At 39.8% G+C, this 23,844-nt stretch overlaps 1 protein-coding gene across 3 annotated transcripts in view; it reads right to left on the bottom strand.

Moving 5' to 3' along the window:
• slc25a22a (solute carrier family 25 member 22a) overlaps positions 1 to 23,844 on the bottom strand; it is a 125,645-nt gene that overhangs the window by 20,015 nt on the left and 81,786 nt on the right. For all 3 annotated transcript variants that reach the window (XM_059651904.1, XM_059651905.1, XM_048546101.2), the window contains 4 exons: positions 19,365 to 19,455; positions 7,541 to 7,659; positions 5,494 to 5,680; positions 351 to 505 (listed from right to left, as the gene is read on the bottom strand). In XM_059651904.1, coding sequence (XP_059507887.1) covers positions 351 to 505; positions 5,494 to 5,680; positions 7,541 to 7,659; positions 19,365 to 19,455 — 552 coding nt within the window. The remainder of the gene's footprint in view (positions 1 to 350; positions 506 to 5,493; positions 5,681 to 7,540; positions 7,660 to 19,364; positions 19,456 to 23,844) is intronic.

The following is a 23,844-nucleotide window of genomic DNA, read 5'->3' as shown; positions in this document are numbered from 1 at the left end:
CCTTGTCTGCAACAGTAGTAGACTCGCCAACTTTAAGGGCATTTAAATGGTTATTGGATAAACATATGGATAATAGTGCCACCCAAATATGTATGTGACTTTTTACTTCTTCAAAAAGGTTAGATGAGCTTCAGTTTGGTTTCACAGGTCGGCGCAACATCAAGGGCTGCGCTGCGCGCTACTGCGCGGTAGTGTTCTATGTTCTATTAGGCTGAAGGAGCTAAATGGTCTGCTCCTGTCTTCTAGAGATATTAATAGTCAGACTACTGAAGAGCAACAGGACAGTCAGACATGAATGAAAGCAGGTTTTCCTGCAACATTTCCACGGGAAAATGCAAATAATGCCTTACCATCGCAAGGATTCACTGCCACAGCAGCTGTGCTGCCTGCAATACAACCACTGATGAAGGATACATAAAATGGAGCTCTCTCATCTGGGCTCTTCTGTCCCAGCTTGTTAAGGTTAGCGAAGAGTGGGAAATAGACGATGGAGAAAGGAACATCCCTTAAAAAAAAGAACAGCGTTAACCAGATAAACTACAGCACTTCCAACATTTTATCTCAATGTATTCTTTTTTTAAAAAAAAGCTTGTTTACGTAACTTAGAAAGAAATGAGAATACGACCAAGTGACCCATTTCAAACTGAACACAGAAGAGATTCTGCAGTTATTTTATTCTCAATTTAAGATTTAGTTGATAAAACAATTAAGATAATTGTAATGACAGAAGATATCTTATCATACTTAGTATTTAAAAAGTTTGAAAAGATAGAGAACAGCTGTTCAAGCGTGACGGACTGGAGCTGCATGTAATTTTCAACATCTAATGAAGTACGTTAAAATCAATGCAAAAGGCGACTGATCAGCAATAACATATTTATATTGGTCTTCTCAAATTTTTTTTTAAAAAAAATCAGAGGCCCGAGGCTCTTTACAGAAAGATGAAGCAGCAAAAATACAACACCAAACACACAAGGCAATACTTAGGGCAGCAACTTTTGAAGGAGGAAATGGAGTTGGAGCCAGAGGGACACAGGAAGGAATTGTGATGGAATCATTGACATGAGGTAGCAAAGGCATGAACCAGGGTTTCAGCAGCTAATGAGTTGGGGCAAGAAATCAGCTGATGATAAAAGAGATGGAAATAGGTGATCTTCATGACTGGTGTAGATGCGTGGCCAGAAACGCAACCGGCAGTTTGGTCTCGATGTAACAAAGTTGCAAACAGGCTGATTTGTCCTTAGATGTTGCCTGGGAATAAGATAGAATTGATTCAGGGACATTAGAGAAGGCACTAACATTATGCTTCATTCTTCCTCATATTTAAATGAAGGAAATTTCTGCTCATCCAAATCCTGGATTCTGGATAAACAGTCCGATGATTTAACAACATTGGAGCGTGTTGAGAGAGGTAGTAGTGAGTTGGAGTTGGATGGCATCACCACAGAATCATAGAATCCTATGGTGTGGAAATAGGCCCTTCAGCCCAACAAGTCCATACCGACCCTTGGAGCATTCCACTAGACCCATCCTCCTCTAACCCACCTAACCTACACATCCCTGGACACTACGGGCAATTTAGCACGGCCAATCCACCTAACCTGCACATCTTTGGACTGTGGGAGGAAACCGCAGCACCTGGAGGAAACCCACGCAGACACAGGGAGAATGTGCAAACTCCACAGACACAGTTGCCAGAGGGTGGAATCAAAACCAGGTCCCTGGTGCTGTGAGGCAGCAATGCTAACCACTGAGCCACCATGCCACTCATCTGAAAACTAAGGCTGTGCCCTTGGACGATATCATCAATGGGCAGCAAAGAAATGATAAAGAGGAGAAGCACAAGGAAAGATCCGTGGGAGAGACAAGCATTAAAGAGATGGAGGTGAAGCCACTACAGCTAAGAATGCAGATCAGTCCAGTACTCAGTGGCACTGTTTCAAAATTTGACATCAATCTTTCAGAAGAGGGATGAGGAGCATCTTTTTTTCCTCTCAGAGGGTTCTGCGGCTTTGGAACTCTGCCTCAGAAGAGAATGGAGATGGGGGTCATTGAATACTTTAAAGACGTTGGTGAATAGATACTTGTTAGGCAGAGATTCAAAAATTCTTGTTGATTGAGGAGAGTGCGGAATTTGAAACACAAACAGGACAGCATGACCTTATTGAAATGGTGCAACAGTCATCCCCAGATTCCACTGAATCCCTGCAGTGTGGAAACAGACCATTCGGCCCAAAGAGTCCACACCGACCCTCCGAAGAGCATCCCACTCAGACCCATTCCCCTACCCTATTCCGGTAAGGCCTGCATTTCCCATGGCTAACACACCTATCCTACACATCCCTAGACACTAAGGGAAATTTATCATGGCCAATCCACCTACTCTGCACATCGCTGGACTATAGGAGGAAAGCCACGAAGACACAGGGAGAGCTCCACACTGATGGATGTCTGAGCATGGAACTGAATCAGAGTCCCTGGCATTGTGATGCAGCAGTGCTAATCAATGGGCCACCATGCTGACATGGGGGGTTGAATGGTCTGTTCTGCTCCTAATTTGTACATCTGTATATTCTTAATGAACCAGATAAGAGCAGTACCACCCAGATTAATGGCTGGATGTTGGGAGAAGTTGCCAAAGTTTGCAGGCAAATCAAGGAGGATGAGGAAGGATTTTTTATCTTCGACAGAGTCACGCGGGATGTCATTTGTGACATTGGTAAGAACCATTGTGTTACAGGGGTAGAAACTCAAAACTGGAATTCCAGGAAAGATAGATTTGGGAGGTGATAACAGGTTAAATGACTTAGAAGAGGAAAGGGAAGTTGATGATAGGATGGTATTTACTCAAGCATAAGGGGTCAAGGGTGCCTTTTTGAGGAATGTGATGAAAATGTCAGATTTAAAGGAGACAGCAACAGCACAAAACAGAATCATTAATATCAGCTGTGGGGCGGGCGGGGGAATTTGATAGTGAGCAGCTTCATGGGAGCAGTGTAATTGCAACAAGAAATGGAAAAGGTAACCTCTGAGAGGGGATGAGAAAACTAAAGGAAAATAGAAACTCAGGGCAACTGTAAAGGTGAAACTTCGGAGAAGCTTGGCTACTGGAAGGAGGGAAGTGGCAGAAGCAGCTTGGTAAGTGGTTTTAATCAGAGTGATAAAGCAGTCCATGAGTTTCTTGAACCTGTTGTTGGAGGCAGGATAAAGTACACAGTGGGAAAGGGTTTAAGAAGATAGTTTGCTGTACATAAAAGAAGCCAGACATTTTCTTTGTGTTCCAGGATGACCTTAGAATAGCAAGCAGTTTGAAAAGATGAGAAAAGGACCTGACTGTACTTTGTGGTCCCATCAGTTATGGTGGTTTTCCATCATTTCCTTTTGAGCCTATGTTCATAAGATTTAGGATAGGGGTTCGAGCCATTTGGGGCTAATTAAATTTGCAGGTGCCTAATTATCTTTCTATAACATGTCCATTTTCCCATTCCCTATATTGAACAACTTAAACAAGGAATGTTTTCATGTGAACCTTAACTGAATAACTAATGGAATCTTCTACCACCAATAAATTCGTCCAATAACCAAATAGCTGTTGAAGTACCTAATGATAAGGAAAAGTCTTTCTTTGTCAACACAGTGCACTAATTGCATTTTACTTAACTACCCTCTAAACAAGGAATTTCTACTAGACCGCATTCAACATATTTCTATAACTAGGCAACAAAAGTACTTTGGTAGTATTTGTTCACTGGTTTTAAGTATGCTGTGGGACAGTCAGAGATAACAAGGTGCAGAGCTGGATGAACACAGCAGGACAAGCAGCAGCAGAGGAGCAGGAAAGCTGATATTTCAGGTCTAGACCCTTCTTCAGAAATTTCAACAAATCTCAGATTCTCCAGCATTGGCAGTTCCTTCTATCTCTGTGGGAGAGTCATCTTGTTTTCCATTCAGTTTTGGCCCTGTGCTAAAGACTGGGAGCATGATTAATTGATCACCATGTATACCCTAACCAATACTCAAGGCAGACTTGTGCCAACAAAATGAAATACAAACAATTAATCAGGCACGATATAATCTTATATTAAAAAATACTAACAACTGCTTAGCACTCTAAGGCAAAAAATCAGTGTCCTGATTGAGGGAAAATATCCTACACCATCAACTGGACATTGGGAAGGTTCAGATTGATCACAGATGGAATAGATTTGTTGTGTGCACATTCAGAACCCATTGACTAAGGAACAGACAGCCTGGCCAAAGTTCCTACTCTTGGCAAGATTCGCTGTGATGGCCCATAGAGTTAAATAGCTAAACATTCCCTGCCGATGCTCATTTGACGGTAACAACCACTTAATAAAACACCAGTTAAGATCCACAGAATCACTTATAACAAGGAATCAGAGGGGCTCATAAAATTAAGAAAAAAATTGGGTACAAAATGACAATTCCCTACCATCACTTACTCCTTTAAAAGTGAATCAATTTCACACCCTCCAATTTCACTCATTTTTCTGCTCATTTTTGTGGAATTGTTTGCTTGTTTAAAATGGTGAGCGTTGATCAATGTTGCTGGATTAGGGGAGATCGTCTTGGGAAGCTTACTATGAAGGGCAAACACATGAGTGTTGCACTGAAATTTTCCGTTTGTAAGGTTGACTCAACACTGGGACCCCTCCTCATAAATTCAGAGTCTGGCTCATCAAACAATATGCTTAATGTACTAACTACAATCAATTCAAGCTCATTTAATCTGCTAAGGTTTCAATGCTGATGGAGTGTATTTATTTTTAAAATCTAAATGCTGGTGCTTACAACTCAGTCCTTTTCTCAACTTTCTATTGAAAAGATTTACTCACGGTACGAGTATCCAGTTGCTGAGAAGCACTTGAACTGTTAGTTGATCTTCAACGTGACTACATTTCATGAATCACTCAGCCTAGTAGTTTGATGACAGTATTTGAACTGCAGCCATTTGGGGCAGTGTTTTCTGGCGTTGGCTGCCAGCTTTTCATTGGCACAGTCAGGCATTGGAAATTATTGCCAGCTGACTCATTGACCCACACAGCTGCCTCAAATGAAACACTCATATCCTTATGCTTAGATCTCTCTTCATTATTTCTGAAAACTCCTCCAGTCTTACAAACTCTTTTCCCACCCTCCTGAATTTTCTGCTCCTTTTATTTTGGTCTCAACACCCTTTGCTTCACTAATTATGCCACAGATTCTGGAATCTTCCCCCATCTCTCCGACATTAAGATTTCAAGCAAAAGTTCATGTCTTAGGCTAAACTTTTGATCACCCCTCCCAAAAACATTTCTCTTCATCCAGGTTTCCTTTCTTTGATCCTGCTTTTTGTGTATTCCTTCCAATCCTCTTGTACATCAAAGGCGCTAATTAAATGCATTGTTTTTGCATCATGCAGTTGCCTTAGTCAACTCAGTCACAAACACGCTGGTTCGATTAATGAACACTTTGTCAAATACTGCTTGCTACCTTAGCAATGTTGCACCTAAGCCTTTGTAAAGACCAGCAACTCCCTTGCTCCTCAGCAGCTCTTTGGTGATCTGTGTAGCAGTCTGTGGGGATTTGATGGTGGAGGTAGCTTGACTCGCACTGGAGATGGTGCTCTCCATGGGGGAGCTCATTGCTGACTGGGCTGTCATTAGCTTCTGTTGGGCTGCTGCAATTAATCAGACAGATAAAGTAGGTCAGTTACAGCAAACAGGTTAAGCAAACCATATCATGCAGCACAGAAGAACGTTTCAGCAAAGATGTGTCATTATTTGGCCCTCCAATTTTCATTCCTGCTCCTATCCTATCCTTAAACGTGCAGACTCTGACAGGTATACACATCCACAGATACCCAGTCACAGTGGTCTACACAGTAAATTGGATATTCAAGAGAGGTCTATCTTGACAGGTAAGGTTATTAACATTCTCAGTCAAGATTGGTGCAGTTGCACAGATCAGGAGTTTGTACCCTAATTTCTTGTTCTCCCTTTCATATTAATTATAAACATTTTGAGCAATTAAATCGTACCCCTTTGAGCATTTAATCAGGTATTTAACAAAGGTCTAACCAATGGGAAAGCATTAAATATAACTGCCCTAAAAGGTGTTATTCATTCTGATAAATTTCATTTTGGCAATGTCAAAGAGGAGTTAATTCTGCAAGTTCAATATGGTGATGCAACGATCCATGTTCAAAATCCAATGACAGTTCTGTTCATTTGTAATTAGATGCACAGCAGGGATGTTACTAAAAGAATGCAGGGCTCAAGGAGTTAGTTACAACTGTGATTATCTTGGCAGTTTGCCATTATAAAACTATTGTTCATATACTGTTTGACCATCCACAATAAAAGCTAGAAATCAGACCCCCTCCAAACATCCTTGGTGGGAGAGACACCAGACTAACTCAGACATAAAGAGTATAAAATGATCTCAGCTTCCAGCATTCATCAATTCAGAGTATATTGTCTCTGAGTGAGATCATAGTAGAGCTTCAGCTAAACTCTTCTGAAACATTAGAACCACCTCTGATACCATGCAAAATGCAAACTACAAAGTAATCCTTGTTGGAAATGCAAATGAGTGGATTTCAGGTTGGCAATGTTGCTCTTTGTAGTTGCATAGTGACCAACTACAAAAAAGCAGGAGTGGGTGGAGTCAGGCTTACATACACCCAGGTTTTTAGTTTTATTTTTCAGTTGATGGCAGGTTTAAAGCTGCTCGATACAGCTCTCTCTGCTGCAGCTAAAAGTTTGAGTTCTTTCTCTGATGCTAGATTGTTTATTTCAGTGTTCATAAGAACATAAGAACCAGGAGCAAGAGCAGGCCACCTAGCCCTTTGAGCCTGCTCTGCCATTCACTAAGATCATGGACTGCAGATAGCAAGTGAGAATATGTGTTTTGCTGAATTTGCCTTCACCAAGGGCGTGTTTATGCTGTTGATGTTTAGAAGTTAAATAATATATATTATTTCGTTAAGTATTTCAATAGAGTTAAAGTGTGCCTTTTTTGGTCTATACTTTAACTGTGGCAGAAGGATAAAGTGTGTTTTGCTTAAAGCCTAGTAGTTTGATCAGTCTAATGACATCTGGAACAGCACCCTATACTTGCCTTTTATCTTATTTAAAGTTAGAATTTAGGCTAGCTCCTTGATATATTTTGCAGGAGTTTGGTCTGGTCCGTTACAATATCAAAAATTACTTTGAAACATCCTTCTGAGATTGACATGAATGTGTTGCTGTTAAAGTAGCCAACTCGGGTTATTCTGAAAGAATACTTCATACTATCTCTTGCTTTAAACTGCTTTGCTTTTTCAAAAAGTCTTTGCAGCCATCTTAGATATTTTAAAGCCAATAGAAAGCATTCACAGGAAACAGAAAACACGTACCATTTGTTTTCATAGCCTACACAATTTTACATTTCAGTTGTCAGTGGCTAAGTCCGAGAAACTAATCTTTCATTTGTGGAGACTCCATGAAGGGTTGGAATTGTTATTTTAGGCAGACTTCCCTTTCCAAGTGATACATACCAAGACGTCCTGCATCCTGCAGCTGGATCTTCAGCATCTCCATAGGGGTAGTCACAATAACTTGACAGGTCCCAGCACCACAACCAGCCAGCATCTCCTTGATCAAGGTTAACTGCTTTCTAGAAAGGGAAGCAAAAAGAGCCAGCAATGATTCTGCAAATAAGCACTGAAAATTGAGCTGCTTGTGCACGTCAATAGCTAGTTCAAATGAAATCTAGCTGTCTGCGTACTCTTCTTTTTAAGAAATGGAATGAGATCATTTCTGCAATTCTATTTTTACACTGAAGCAAGTGATGTTGAGTTCTACTTATTTCACACAGCAGTAGCTTCAAGCAGAGGCACAGCAGGGGTTAAAGCACTACACACAAACCTTTCCTCGAAAACTTTGAATTTATTGTCAAACAATGCTCCATTTTGCATTGCACCTTTGTCCCATAAGACATTTGGAACTGTTGAAGCAGTGCACCTTATGACCCATCAATCAGGGCTGAAATTTGCTCCAGGTTCAATATCGGCTGGACAGTGTCCTATCTATTCAACCAGCTATGCAAGTTTCAGGTATTTTGAAGAAGCCAGCATCTCAGTCACAAAAGCAGCTCCTTTTGGAGTTTATATTTTGAAATACAACTTTGTGTACACAAATCACATTATTATCACTGTAATATCAGATATGTAACAGTAAGAAGTGACTTGAGGTTGGTTGAAGGACCAAGTATAATAGAATATCTACACCCAAAGTCACTCAGTGATCAAAAAGCAAACAAAACTATTATCACAGTCCACAGGAGGAGAAACAATTGCACATTCACAATAGAAAGTTCCAGCTGACCTGACTTTTTTTTTTAAAATGGCCAATCTGCAGAGAAAGTTTCTTTTTTCAGTTTAAATTTATCTTTAAAATGTGGAAGAAAAATACATGTTTACCAAAGCCAATTAGAACATTGAGACCAAATCCCCAGGGTGCTGGCAGCCTTCTGGTATAGACTGCTATTCATCAGAAATGAAAAATCTTAGGCATGCCGAAAGAGATAATTTTTAGTGGACGATGGATCACCTTTGGGCTGATGTGTCAAAGGAGCTCAGTGTATTTCACTATAAAGCTTTGCAATGTGCTAATTTGCCATATTTAATCCTTAGTGATATTTAATACAGCAGGCAAAGTTCTTCAGATTCTGGGTTCGTTATACCTTGCACCCAGGGGATATACTTCCTTAATAAAATTACAGAATTCTATACCCTTCAAGAAAAAAGCCTGTCATTTTAACACAGTGTTTTGCTCAAATATCCATGTGTCTATCCTCGGCACGCTGCAATGCTCCAACGAATCACAGCGCAAACTGGAGGTGCAACATCTCACCTTCAAACTAAGCAATTTGCAACCTTCTGGGCTTAATATGGAGTTCAATGCCTTCAAATTGTGAACCCATTCCTTCCCTTCCTTTTAGCTTTGCTTGTTATGGTTTCTGTCAACCTCCCTCCCTATCCCCCACTCCAGTGAAATGTATGTTCTTTCCCGTCTAGCAGTCAGACCACACCAGTAATCTGCCATTCTCACGTTTCGATCACTTAATCTGACCTATCAACATCGTTACTCCTCCATCATTCCAAACCTTACCCCCGGCCCCACATCTCCACACAACTATTGCATAAATGCTGTCCCCTTCATACTTCAGCTCTGATGCACAGTTGTCTACACTCGAAACATTGGCATGCTCTCTCTCTTTATAGATGTTGCCCGCGCTGCTGAGATCTCCAGCATTTTTTGTTTAGTTCAGATTCCAGCATCCGCAGTAATTTGCTCCTATTTCATTCTAGAATCTTCAATGCCTTATTTATCATGTTATTCACCTGTTTGTGTGTGTTAATGCACCAATGCACTGGCAGCAACAACACCATGGTACCATGTATGCTTCTTTTAGTACCCTAGTTATATCTGCAGCTAATTTGACCCGGAACATTTATATCCTTCCATGTCAAACATAACTTCACTGTTAGTCGGATATAAACATTTTCCAGAGGGGTCACATGATAGCAATCGGGGCAGTACTACTGAATTATATTCACATTGTTTATGGAGGCAAATGTTACCAGCAATATCAGAGATGAATTAGTTCAGTAAAGACTGAAATTTGAAGATGGGACCTCCTAGCTTTATATGAGTTTCACACTTGGCTACTGAGTTGCATCTAGTTCAGATGTTTTGGATAGCCATCAAGCATAAAAAAACTTCATACAAAATATATTAGGTGATGCTCAGTGGAAAGCAGTGTTTTCAGACAAACAATTCAGATTCTGATATCGTATCCGTTCCACAGCTTGCAGTTAGAAGAGAGGGTGACAGAGTTATGCAACATGGAAACAGACCTTTCCACGCAACTCATGCATGCCAACCATCTTTTGTAAACTGCACAAGTCCCATTTGCTTCATTCTGACTCATATCCCTCCAAACTTTTCCTATCCATGCACCTGTCCAAATGCTTTTTAAATGTTGTAACTGTACCCATCTCCTCTGACAGCTTGTTCCATACGTGTACCATGCTCTGCATGAACAAGTTGCCCCTCAGGTCCCTTTTACATCATTCCCCTCGTTCCTTAAATCTATGCCTCCCAATTTTGGGGTAATGGTATACAGTTTGGTTTGCTTAGGAAGATGTAGTCACACAGAACCAAGCCACTTCTTCCACTAAAATACACAAAGGGATGCCGATGGCACGATCTCATCTGGGAAACAGACAGCAAGGCATCTCTGCAACACTAACTGTGATAACCTTCATGGAATAAGTCAAGACTAGTTTCAGCAACTACAGAGGGGTACCCCTACTGACTGACATCCTCCTCAGTTGCGTCCTCCCTTTGGCTGAAGAGCTCTTCCTACAGTCACAATGTGGATTCCACCCAAAGGCACAGTGGACATCATTTGCACAGCAAGACAGCTCCAAAGAAAATGCTGAGAGTAGCAGGAACTACTGCACATGGCTTCACAAAAAATTCTGCTTTGACTGGATTTGGGGGCGAGAGGAAGAGAGTATGGATTTCCTCAAAGCTGGCTGCCTACAGAAATCCAACACCAACCTCTGAATGCCACATGAAAACTGTAATCCTCACCAATGAATACACCATAGACCCAATGAGCATGCAAGTAGCCGTCAGATAAGGCTGTGGCATTGTACTTGTGCATGTGTGTGCTCTCAGGAGGTTAAAATCCAAACCATTATCAATACATTCACAAAGTTATGAGAGAGAGAACAGGCTTGGGCTTAACATCTGAAAGACAAAGGTCCTCCACAGCAGAAAACTATTTCTACACCACTACAACATTGACTAAGATAACCAAACACAAGGCTCCACACAAAACGGGAGGACATTCAGCTATTGTCAATTAAAGATCAGCTTGTTCTCTCTTGGAATCTGACACTATTTGGCTATATCATAAAAGAAGTCCATTGTGGGGATGACTACCCTTTGACAAAAAAAAATGACATGACAGGTGGATTTTGTTGAGTTGCTATTACCCACAAATTGGCTGGTGAATGCAAGTAAGCTGTTCATTCATGTGGGATGCACTTGCAGGTGACAGATCATTGGATTTAGCTGCAAAATATACACATTTCAGGACAGGTTACTGGGAATACTCGATGCACGCAACCTGGCACTTCTACACTACTTCAACAAAACTGATGTCAATTTTAACACCCATATACTCATCAGACTGAGATCAAAAAACTTCTCATTTCTCTTTATCTAGCTAATCTACCGAATAAATAGGTACAATTCTTCTGAAGTTTTCAACATAAAAGCCTGCCACTACTCATTGCTATTATTTTCTGACTTCACGGCTCTTTAAGTCTTACATTTAAAAGAAGATATCCCAATGACCTGCATGCTTCTGGTTGACAATTACTTTATTAGTCTTATTTCTCCATTTAACAGGATTACCACCAGATGGCCACTGCATGGAAACCTTCCACTACACACCAGGGCAGCAGATCTTGGCAGGTCATTTGACATCCGTCCCCTTTCTTTTAAACTGTCCTCAATCTTCATATTCCTCTCAAGCACTGGTGTAACGGAGTAAATTTTGCTCAATAAATTGTTTTGATTTTTCACATTTTCAAGTCACCAACACACACGCATTAAGACTTAATTATATGATTGCAAACTCCTTTGTTTAACAGCAAATTGCTTGACATAAGTGGTCATACTATCGCAGTCATCCATTTTAAAATGCTGTCAGATTGAATTTATTGATTTTGAGGAACTGGCAATAATTTGCTAAGTGATAGCATTACTCTGGTTTGGATCTAAGTTACCAGTGCAATTTTACATCTACTTGAGGTATCTGACTGGGACTGGTGTGACTATCAGCCAGATCCCCAATGCCTGTCCACCACTCAGTGATTTCTCACGGTGAGATATGTTTGTAGAAACTGTGCAAAAAAAAGAAAATTGGTGTTGACTGTGTTAAAGTCTAAAGCTAAGTGGCTTACCAATTTCAACGGCCACAATAATGAGGTGTAGTAGGAGGCCATTTGGTTCCTCAAGTCAGCTTCATCATTTTAGAAGATCATGGGTGGTCCACATTCTCACCTCCCCTAACAACCAAGAAAGTTCCGAGTACTTTCAGACGTCGGAAAACAAAATTTCACCTCATCTCTGTTTTAAATGGATGAACCCTGACTTTTGAACAATTCAAGAGTCTCCCTTCACTCTTATGTGAATTCACAGAATGCAGGAAAATAGTCAATACTTCACCATCCAGTTAGATGCTGATGATCTCCATTTAGCCATCTCTGATCCATATCTTTAATATCCTTACATAATACCAAATCAATCCCAGGTAGTGATGGTGGGGTGGGTCATTATTTTCACTTGGATTTTTGTAAAATTCACTTCTCAAAGGCTGTGCTTTGATTTAAAGATTCTGCCATTTTGTTCCTGATTCCGTCACACAAGCGAAATGCCCAAAATGGAATGTAGTATTCAAAATGAGTCCTGATTAAGGTTCTGTACAACTGAAGCATCAATTCTTCTCCTTTATATTCCAGCTCCATTGAAAGAGACCAAAAATTATGTTCATGAATTTTGATTTTTTTTGCATCTAACCTGTACTGCACTAAAACAATAAGGAAGAAAAACTGAGGAAATTAAAATGAAACAGTTGATTGTAGAGAAGCTTGCTGTGTGACTTCAATTTTCATTTTTTCAATTTTCCTCAGTTTGCGCCACGGGCAATGAAATACACCCTTTATATAAAATGAAGAAAAATAAACATATTGGAATTTGATACCTTCCAGAAATTATCCACGTGTGATAAGGTCAAAATAACTGCCTCAATGCAGCCAATTAACATACTTGTAGTTAATCAAATTTAATCCCCAGAGATATCCAAGACAGAAAACATATAGAAATAAATCTAGGCTTTCAAGCAATGTCCCATAGTTAAGTTATGCTTAATTTATTTGGAAGAAGATTCATTGCTTTGGAATATTATATTAATTGATGCATTCACATTAATAATTGAATATCCTAAATACCTTTCTACTCGTAATAAACTGTGCCCAATAAACAAATTGTAGTTACGAAGTTTAAGGTGGCCATTACACCTTACCTGTCTTCTTCCAACAGCTAACTTTAAAGGGAAAAGCAAGTTTACAACATTAAGTGTTCATGGAAACAGTGGCTTATTAATGGTTTTGTGCCCAGATAGAAAGGCACTATTTCAAAAAAATCAATGAGCGCCGGTTAATCTATGTCATGCTCAGTAAAGTCATTAGACAACGCTTGGAATGTCACGCAGATGAGTGTAGGTGACTCTTTTCTGCAATGCATAAAATTTGAGATATGAACTAATGCCCTCTGGTATTTTCTCTTTAAAACTTGACAGTCAGTGTGATGATAGTATTTATTGTCTATTGCCCAAAGGGACATTAAGAATCAAATACATGCGAGTATCACCACCTGCACGCTTCTCTCCAACCTATCCACCTTTCTGACTTGGAAGTATCACCATTCCTTTGTTGTCACTGGGTCAAAATACTGGAACACACTCCCCATCAGCGTTCTGGATGTACTGGCACCAAATGGATCACAGCAAGTCAAAGCACCAACTCATGACCACCTTGTCAGAGGCAAATATGAACGGGCCATAAATGCTGGCCTAACGAGCGACGCCCACATCTCAAAAAGTGTTTAATGTGGAGAATGAATTTGCTAATACTCCTCAAGCAGGTTCTCAATTTTGTATTTTTCCATCTGGAACCTACAGTCCATTTTTCTGTGTGGAATTGATGGAATGTGCTTCTCAGATACTTGGGAAAACTGAGAATGATTTGGATGATTGTGCAGACTTGATAAAAATAGGACCGCTGCTTTGTTCCCCTTAAAATTATGCATTAATAATTCTGTTCTAATTGATATTTAGGAGACAATTTGATGTCAACTGACACTCTACCCTGCATGTTTGATTTAAAAAAAATCCCTGCCTGCAACCATTTCCAGGCTTCTATAGGTTTTGTGCGACTTGTACATTTCAATAAGATCACCTCTCATTCATCTAAACTCTAAACAGATACGGGCACAACCCATCGAATCTTTCCTCACAAGATGATCCCTTTATGTCAGGCATCAATCAAATGAACCTCTTCTGACCTGCTTGAAAAGTTGTTATATCCTTTCTCAAGTCAGGAGGACAAACTGTATGCATTACTTCATTTGGAGTCTCACCAATGCCATTTACAGTTGTAGTAAAACCAGTCTATTATATACTGTATTCTACTTGCAATAAAACACCATGTTTCATTTGCAGTCCTAATCTCTTGCTGTACTCGCATACCCGTTTCTCTGTGGACACATATATGTCTCTACACCAAACAGCATTCATCTTTCTCTATGTAAATAAATGGGGCGGCACAGTGGCTCAATAGTTAGCACTGCTGCCTCACAGCACCAGCAACCTGGGTTCGATTCCACCCTTGGATGACTGTTTATGTGGAGTTTGCACATTCTCCCCGTGTCTGTGTGGGTTTTCTCCGTGTGCTCCGGTTTCCTCCCACAGTCCAAAGATGTGCAGGTTAGGTGGATTGGCCATGCTAAATTGCCCATAGTGTTTAGGGATATGTAAGTTAGGTGAGTTACAGGGGAACTGGGTAAGATTCTATCAGATTTGGTGCAGACTTGTTGGGCCAAAGGGCCTGTTTCCACACTGTAGGGATTCTATTCTATTCTATAACATATTGTTTTTCTATTCATTTTGCCAAAGTGGTCATCGTAATATTTTCCAAGATTATACATCATCTGCCACGTATTTAACCACTCACTTAATCAAAGTCACTTTATCGTATTTTTACATGGCTGTCCTCCTCACCACTTATTTTCTTAGCTATCTTTTGTTATCAGTAAATTTAATGACTTTACATCCAGTTCCATCCTTAAGTCATCAATATTGGTTGCAAATAGTGGAGCCCTCAGCATGAAGCACTATCGCTCCACTGGTTACATCTTGCGAAAGCAGGTATGTCCCATTTATCTCTAATCCTTGACAACAGTCATCAATCCTTCATCCATGATCATGCTACCCCAACACCAGGAGGTCTTAGCTTACAGTTACTGCAAAATAATCATTGATCACTACTTTATCATGCAGAGAATCCTACAGTACAGAAGAGATCCTTCAGCTCATCGAGTCTGCACAAGAGTCATTTTCCACAAAGCCCACAGCTTTGAATGTTACGAAAGTTTAAGTGCCCTTCCAAGAACTTATCTTCCTATAAGGTTGCAAGGTATCCTCAAATACGCTTCCAGACAGTGTATCCCAGATTCCCACCACGATCTGAATGCAGAAGTTTTCCTCAAATTTCTTCCATACTTCTGCTTCTCACTTTAATTATGTCTACTTGTTATTGACCCTTCAATAAAGGGGTACAGTTGTTTCTGATCCACACCATGATCAAGTCCCCCTTAGCCTTCTTTGCTCAACAAAAAAAATACTGAACTTATCCAGCTTCTCTACAGAGCTGAAGTGTTCCAGTCCAGGCAATATCTCAGTCAATCTCCTCTACAACCCCTCCAGTACAGTGATGTCTCCCAAATCCTTCCTTAAGTGTGATGACCAGAACTGCAGAGTAATCCAACTGTGGCCTAAACAAATTCCTGTGCACCTCCAACAAGATCGTCCCGCTCTTATACCTTTGCCATAACTGATAAAAGCAAATGTCCCATATGTCTTCTTAATGACCCTATTAATCTGGCCTGCCATCCTCAAGCATCAATGGACAAGCACCCCAAGATACCTGTTCAAGTTTCCCAGTATCTTTCCATTCATTGATTATTCCTTTTTCTTGTGTCTTCCTACAAAGTGCATCACCTCTCAATTATCAATGCTAAATTCCATCTGCTATTGATCTGCTCATCTGATCAATCCATCCATATTCTACTGTAACCAAGACTTCCTCCTCACTGTCAACCACCAGCCAATCTTGTATCATCTGCAAGATTACTTATCACTACTGCACCCAAACCTCACATTTTCTTCTATATTGTTTATATGTATCATAAACAATAAGGGGGTCAGCATTGATCCCTGTGGTACATCACTGAACACTGTTCTCCAATCACACGAACGCCTCTACCATCACATTCTGTCTCCTACCATGAAGCCAATTTTGGGGTCCAACTTGCCATGTTACCTGGATCCCATCTTTTTCAGACTCCCATGTGCGAACTTGAAAAAGGATTTGCTGAAATTCATTTAAACTACATCATCACCACTTCAAAGTTCAATCACATTCGTTAGGCATAACCTCCCTCTGACAAAACTATTCTATCCCTGATGAAATCTTGCCCCTATAAACGGTGATCAATTCTTCTCTTACGCATTTTCTCCAACAGTTTGCCTGGTATCCTTTCGCAAATGCAATTACACCACATCCAAAGGATCCCCTTTATCGCCATTACTTGTTACTTGCTCAAAGAACTCTAATAAATTAATGAAATATGACTTTACCTTTCACAAAACCATGTTGAATCTGTCTGTATTAAGATCTTTTAAGCTAAAGCCATATTAATAATACATTCTAGCATTTTTCCCACAACAAATGTAAGGCTAACTGGCTTGTAATTTGTCCACTTCCTGTATCGTTCCTTTCTTGATTACAAGAGTTAAATTTGCTGTTTACCAATCGGACAGGATCTTTCCAGAATCAAATGAATGTTGCAAATTACAATCGATGCAACTTCCATTTCTACAGTAGCTTTTAGGACCACAGGATGGCTCCCTTCAGATCCATGTGACTTGTTAACCTTTAGGGATTATTTTTCTCAGCACCCTAACCTGGTGATTATCACTGTTTTATGTTCCTCCCTCCATTTCACCTCTTGATTTGGAAGTATATCTGAAATATTATTTGATTTCCATAGTGAAAACAGACAATCTCTGTTAAACTCTTCTGCCACTTCCTTTTAATGGATACTACAAAAACAATATTGCATTATTTACTGAATTGCAAACCTTTATCAAGTAAAATGGAATATCTGAATGTAAAGATGGCTATCTGTAATAAACCGTTGTTTAATAAAAACCAAAAGAACTGCGGATGCTGTAAATCAGGAACAAAAATAAAGTTTCTGGAAAAGTTCAGCAGGTCTGGAAGCATCTGTGAAAGAGAAAACAGAGTTAACATTTCGGGTCCGATGACCCTTCCTCAGAACCAAGGACCATTGTTCATTGTCGAACACCAAAACAGAACCACTTCTTATGATGTACATAGGTTAGTCCCAGGCCAGGACAGGCAGTTCTGGGTCTGATTTATACATTTGTTTTTCTAATCAATCTGTTCAGAAATGCTATTACACACCACTGAAGTGGGCAGGACATGAATCTGGGTCTCCTGGCTCAAAGCTAAGGACACTATTGCTGCACCAGAAGAGTCCCAAGGCCTGCTTTTGTTAAATTCAACCCGTTCAGAGATCATATGACATACCTTCAAGGGAAGGCAATGGCCTCGTGGTATTATCGCTGGACTGTTAATCCAGAGACCCAGATAATGTTTTTGGGGTTGGGTTCGAATCCCGCCATGAGAGGTGGTGGAATTTGAATTCAACAAATATCTGGAATTAAGAGTTGAATGAGGACAGGGAATCCATTGTCAATTGTTGGAAAACCCGATCTGGTTCACTAATGTCCTTTAGGGAGGGAAACTGCCATCCGTAACTAGTCTGGCCTCCATGTGACTCGAGACCCGCAGCAATGTGGTTGACTCTTAGCTGCCCTCTGGACAATTAGGGATGGACAGTAAATGCTGCCTGGTCAGCAACACTCTTACACCGTGAATGAATAAAGAAAACAAAACCTTTGTAGCAGATGGGACATGAACAAGCACCCTTTGGATCTTCCAGTTTTTTAAAACAACAAAACCTGATCAGACATGTCATGGCAGACCTCTGGAGCAGATAATATCAGCAGAAAAGGTCCTGAACCAGAGTGAATCTGTGCGAATGACAGCACAGTGTGGCCCGTGTACGCAGAGGTAGTGCTAAAGTCAAGAGTTCTGCACATCTGGCTAAGTGAGGCACTGAGAATCTGGGAGCAGAGGCATGGCTGGTAGCAGGTACAAAGGTCATGAAAGTAGTGCTGGCTGTTCAGCTTCTCATGGTGGGCTAGGGAAAGACAGCTGCTATGGGCTGTATTTAGACCGTTGAGTCAGAGTGCTACGGGCACTCACATCACTGAGCACTTCACTTCCAACTTCACATAAGGGTTTATTAATTAGGCTATCCTTTCTGTTGGAGTGATGTGGCACTGCTAAGCAGATAATCTGCGTGCCTAGTGCCTACGAAACACAGCTTAAGAAAAACTCGACATCATTACTAAAACTGGAAAATAACATTCATCATTACCAATTCAATTTTGAACATACAAGGAAGCTATGGTAATTGAAAGCAGTTATTTAGTAAACACTTATATAAGGTCTTGTGCTAAAGACCCGTATTCCAGCAGTTCGTGGAATAGATGTTCAACATTTTGGCAAGACCTGGGAATTCACTATTGTCTATATATCTGACAAAGACAAATTTCAAGGTGAAACAACATTGAAATAAACCATTATAAACCTTTCAGCAATTATTTTTGACAATTACAAGAACCTGACTGTTAAAATGGTTACTCTCTGAGCAGTTGCAAAGTCGCAACTAATTCTTTTACCCCCCCCATCAACTTGTGGTGAAGGGAATATTTGCATAACACCGCTTATTAAAAGAAATAAAATGCATAATTCAGGAATGGAAAGCAGAGTTGTATACTTAAAAGCAGCTCTGATCTTAAATTGTCACAACTCTGGCATGGACATTACACCTGCAGGAATTGATCCCCATTGTGTGTTGGCACTGATGAACAAAACATTATTAGGACACTGCATTGCAGGTGCAAGTTCATAACACAGAGCATTTGTAGGTATTTTTAAATCAGCCTTTTCAGATGTATTATGACACACGTCTGGACCTTCTGGTTCAATGGTGAGGACATTATAACTGTGCCACTCGAGCCCCACCGTGGAACATGTGTCTGCTGAGATGCTTGCACATTTAACATCAAAATGGGTAATACTTCTAAAACACATCAGCGCTGCAGCCTGAACTAGCTGTGATCATTTCATAATCTCCATTGTTTCTGGTGTTGGCTAAGAATTTCATTCAGCGAAGAGCTTGATGCTTAATTTCAAAAGCGTTCAGTCAGTTCTGTCACACTATGACTGTTCTGTTTAACTATGTTTCAAGTGAGGAATCTCTTTCTCCCTGCCAGCCCCTTTATTGAAAGAAACTTCTACTCACCCATCCTTGGAAAGCATGTGACGGAAGAAATCATTTGCAGCAAGCTTTATGGCCTTTTCAGGTGTGACTAAAGTAAGATTGACAGCAGCTCCTAGAGTAATGTAGATGGAAGAGAAAAAAAAAAGAAAAATATTCCAGTTATTAAAAACACTATCTTCTTTCTAAAATTCCAACCTACGATCAAAATATGACAGAAATATGGAGTGTAAGGGTGCAAACTGAAACTATATAGAGGCATTTAAACTTCTGCAACTCCACAGTGACAACTCTTAAACATTGCATGAAAGCAGTAATTGAAGACAGCAGACTGCAGAACACAGAAATAGCACAAGGCAATGTAGTTAGTAAGGGAAAGCTTTGGAAGGGAATGTAGTTTGTAAATGAGCTGATCAGTGTTAAAACATTTCATGGAGGGACATGCATTCTGACTCTACTTCCTAAATGGGACTATATACTTGCAGCTTCTTTCTGTTCAAAGAATGATTCCATACTAGCAGGATATTAGCCAGAAAACACATTCAAGTGGCAGCACCCAATCTGGTTCATGAACACAGAATTAAAGCAATTTTAGACTGCAAGTATGAAATATGTATATTTAATTGTTAATACTTCTAAGTGTTTTAGATAAATAGACAAGTATGTTTAAAAAAAGGTTAAATGATAGTTTAGTTCCAAACTGCACAAGGCATTTGATTGCCAGGACTGTCATCATTCCAAATTTTCATGCTTGCCTCATTTTCAACTCTTAGGTAGATACAGACCTAGAAACAAAAATGATAGAAGGAGGGAGAACAATACTGTACTTCAATTTTCCTCCTTTCACTAACTGCTGTACTTGGCAAAGTTTGGCAATGAACATGAGAGAAAGCTGCAAGGACAGGACTTCAGTATTGTTTATATAAATAAGGCAAATTATTTCAACTGCCCTATGGTTTAAAATAAACTGGTTAAGAATATATGTATATTTCTGCATAGTCTTTTTCAACATTTTGTTTAATCTTAGCAGAATTAGGTACAACACTTAAACTTACTGTCACTCTGTTTGTTGGAGCCTCTGAACTTCATTACGAGACTCTTAACAGTTTTGCAGCACAGCACAGCTCGAGCCGGGCTGGTCCTGATATTGGACTATAACAACGACTTCATAAGTTATGTAAAATAGACAGAAGAAACTACGGGTACTCTCAATTGGAAAGAGACGGTTTGGAGAATCAGTCAGTTTAACTGCAGCGGTGGAAAAGCTTTTATAGACAATTATTCAGGATAGAGTCAGTAGTTATATGAAAAAGGTGAGTTGATTAGGAAGAATCAGTACGAACTTCTAAAGGGGAAATTATGCTTAACTAACTTGCCAGAGTTTTTTGACGTCCTAACAGAAAGGCTCAATGAGGGTAGTGTTATTGATGTGATGTGTATGGACTTTCGGAAGGCATTCAACATATTGCATTACAACAGGCTTACCAAGAAAGGCATAGGTCAGGAAATAAAAGGATCAGTAACAACATGCACAGAAAATTAGCTAAATGCTAGGAAAGAAAGTAACGGTCAATGGATATATTTTGGACAAGATGATCATTTGTATTGGACTTCCTCAAGGGGTCAGTATTGAGACCCTTTCTTTTCCTGATATACACTAACAATCTGAATTTTAATGTATAGGGATAAATTAATACTTTTCGGATGACACAAAACTTGGAAGAATCATAAGCTGTAAAAATGGGCATTAACAATCAGCTGGCAGATGAGTGTCAATGCAGAGAAATGCAAGGTCATGCATTTTGGTAGGAAGAACATTGAAAGGCAATTTAAAATAGGGGATGCAATTCTAAGGGGGCATAGCAGTAGTGGTGTTTATGTGCACAGATCATTGAAACTGGCAGAGCACGTCGGGAAAGCAATAAATAAAATTTAGCATCACTGGTATTATAGTAAGGGCATGGAGCATAAGAGCAAGGCAGTGATGTGTAATTTGTACAAGACTCTTGTGAATGTCAGCTGGAATATTATGTACAGTATTATGTACAGATTATACAAAGGATGTGAAATACTAGGGAGAGAGTGTAGAAACAGTTTACAAAAATGGTTCCAGAGATGAAAAACTTTAGTTCTGAGGGTAGATCGAAGAATTTGTAGTGCTCACCTGACAGTGAGAAAGGTTAAGAATCACAATGAGCAGTTAGGATCTGGAAATAGCAGGCTCATGACTGTGATGCAGTCATATTCAATAATGGCTTCTGGTGACCCATTGAGTGCCCTACTCCCACCTGGGGCCTCCATAAACTAGAATGGGATTGATGTTCTACAAAGATCACATGATAATGAAAGACTGGATGCAACAGAGTGTCTTTTCCGGTCCAATTTCTTGTGAAAAACAGGACTGAATGGAAAAGGGACTCAGCAAGTCAAAGAAACTTATTGAAGACCTACAACTACTACTCCCTGGTTCAATGTACTGTTACATCAAGACACGATATTCAGAGGGGTTCCAGACCAGAATGTCTGTCAACTGCACAGGTGTCAAATTAGAAAGTTCCTGAAAGGCAACATTCTGGAAATGCATTTGAAAAACGTCAGGGACAAAGCAATCTCTGTTGCACAGCAAGCTGCTGTGACTCATTTTGAAGAATCCCAAAACAACTTTAATCCTCTTTCAAATTAAGCGCATTAGAATTTTAATCTTAAAAAAAAACCTCAGGTTATACAGCAAAAATGTACTGGTCTTAAATCAGAGTCACTTTTAAGGGCAACAGATGTGTTAGTGGAACAAAAAATGCAGAGAACATCAATTCAAATCCCATTCTAACAGAAAAATATTTTAAATTTACTTTGAAAGAAATCAGCAGATAGGTATCTAGAATGAGTAAAAATGAGCTTGAGGCTATTAGGTTTCTGTAAAAATCCAAGTAGGTCAGTAAACTCCTTTAGGGAAGAAAGCTTGCTGTCCCGCAACAATGTGGTTAACATGCAACTTTCCACAGCAGCAGCATCACATAATACTCAATGAGATCAACCAGGGTAGCAATGTCTAGGATAAAAGGAAAGCATTTTTGAAGTGAATATCTCATTGGGAACTTTTTAAAATCACTGACTCTTAGGTGGTAGCGTGGTCACTGAAGCCAACTGAGCTTCAAAGTCCGATGGCACAGTGTGGCTTGTCAACATCGTGAGATCAGGGGTCAGGAAATTCTTCACAGGACAATAGATACAACAGGATGAAGAGTCCGTTACAAACGTGTGTTTGTAGCTGGACATGGAACAATATGGGTAGAGACTTGGAATTTGGAGAGCCAGTGTCTCTCACATACTGTTAGACAAGAATGCATTCTACTGTGGAGAGCGTGGAGTTTTTTTACAGTTGAATTCAACGTTCTAACTGGAATTAACTGGTGTGAAATGTGATCAGCTCCTTCTTTACTCTCTATTTTCAATTCTCTAATGCATAACGTTATAGTAGCTGGATTGGGGAATTCTCCTTTGTTCACAACGGGTAACAAAAATACTGTGAACAATTTCTTGGTTTATTGATTCTTAGTCTCTCATGGATTAGTGCACATCAAAAAGGATATAATGCACAATCACCACGTGCGTCAGCTATTTCCCCTCTCTTCTTTCAACGGTGGGGTATATGAGAAACAAGGAAATCACACAGAATAGAAGCTAAGGACGGCAAAAGACCACCCTCATCATCAGTCAGTCAATAATTGGTAGAACAACCAAATCAAGTGAATGATGGAAATTGGGTTATTTCCTGCCACAATGTTGTTGTGTTTTGGCAAGACCCACTAGTCACTCACTGGTGGATGACTATTTCAATGCTGCCATCAGTAGCAAGAGCAAAATGCTGTTCGGGAGTTACTATCCAACCATGAATTACAAATGATGGATTCCAAGACTATTCATCCATGCTTCCCTTTTTCAGTTTGCAGCTTAACAAGCAAACTGTCCAGCTAACTTCAAAGTCATGCAATGGGGCTTTCACTGATGTGGAAATAGAGGACCCAATTTCCATCTCAAAATGTCACCAAATTTATTAACTCATTTGAGAAAACTCTTTTACCTTCCGGACAGGAAGATAAATTAGAAGTGATGTGATGATGAGGCATTGCTGGAGGTCTTTCAGCAGTTAGTACAACAAATACGGGGATTGTGAAGGTTTGGGAAACTAGTTTTCAGACCGGTCACAGGACAGATTGGACAGAAAACAACAAAAATGGGTTTGCACTCTCACATTAACAAAATATGTTTGTATGATGTGCCATAATCAGTTCCATTACATTATATGTCATATTTGAACATTTTTAAACAACTTCCCTTTTTCATGACATTGACACTTCAATTTTTAACCAGTCCTTTTGGTTTGGCAAAAAGCAATTCCCAATGTAACTAGACAAATACTAAATTTTCAAAAAAAGCTCTGGAAAAACTTTGAATCATTTAACCCACTGGGGTCTGGTGTTTTGGTGCTTCAGCAATTCAGGGA

Source organism: Stegostoma tigrinum, chromosome 17 (genome assembly GCF_030684315.1).
Source record: "Stegostoma tigrinum isolate sSteTig4 chromosome 17, sSteTig4.hap1, whole genome shotgun sequence".
In the NCBI taxonomy this organism is placed as follows: domain Eukaryota; kingdom Metazoa; phylum Chordata; class Chondrichthyes; order Orectolobiformes; family Stegostomatidae; genus Stegostoma; species Stegostoma tigrinum.
This window is presented reverse-complemented; position numbering and strand designations above follow the sequence as displayed.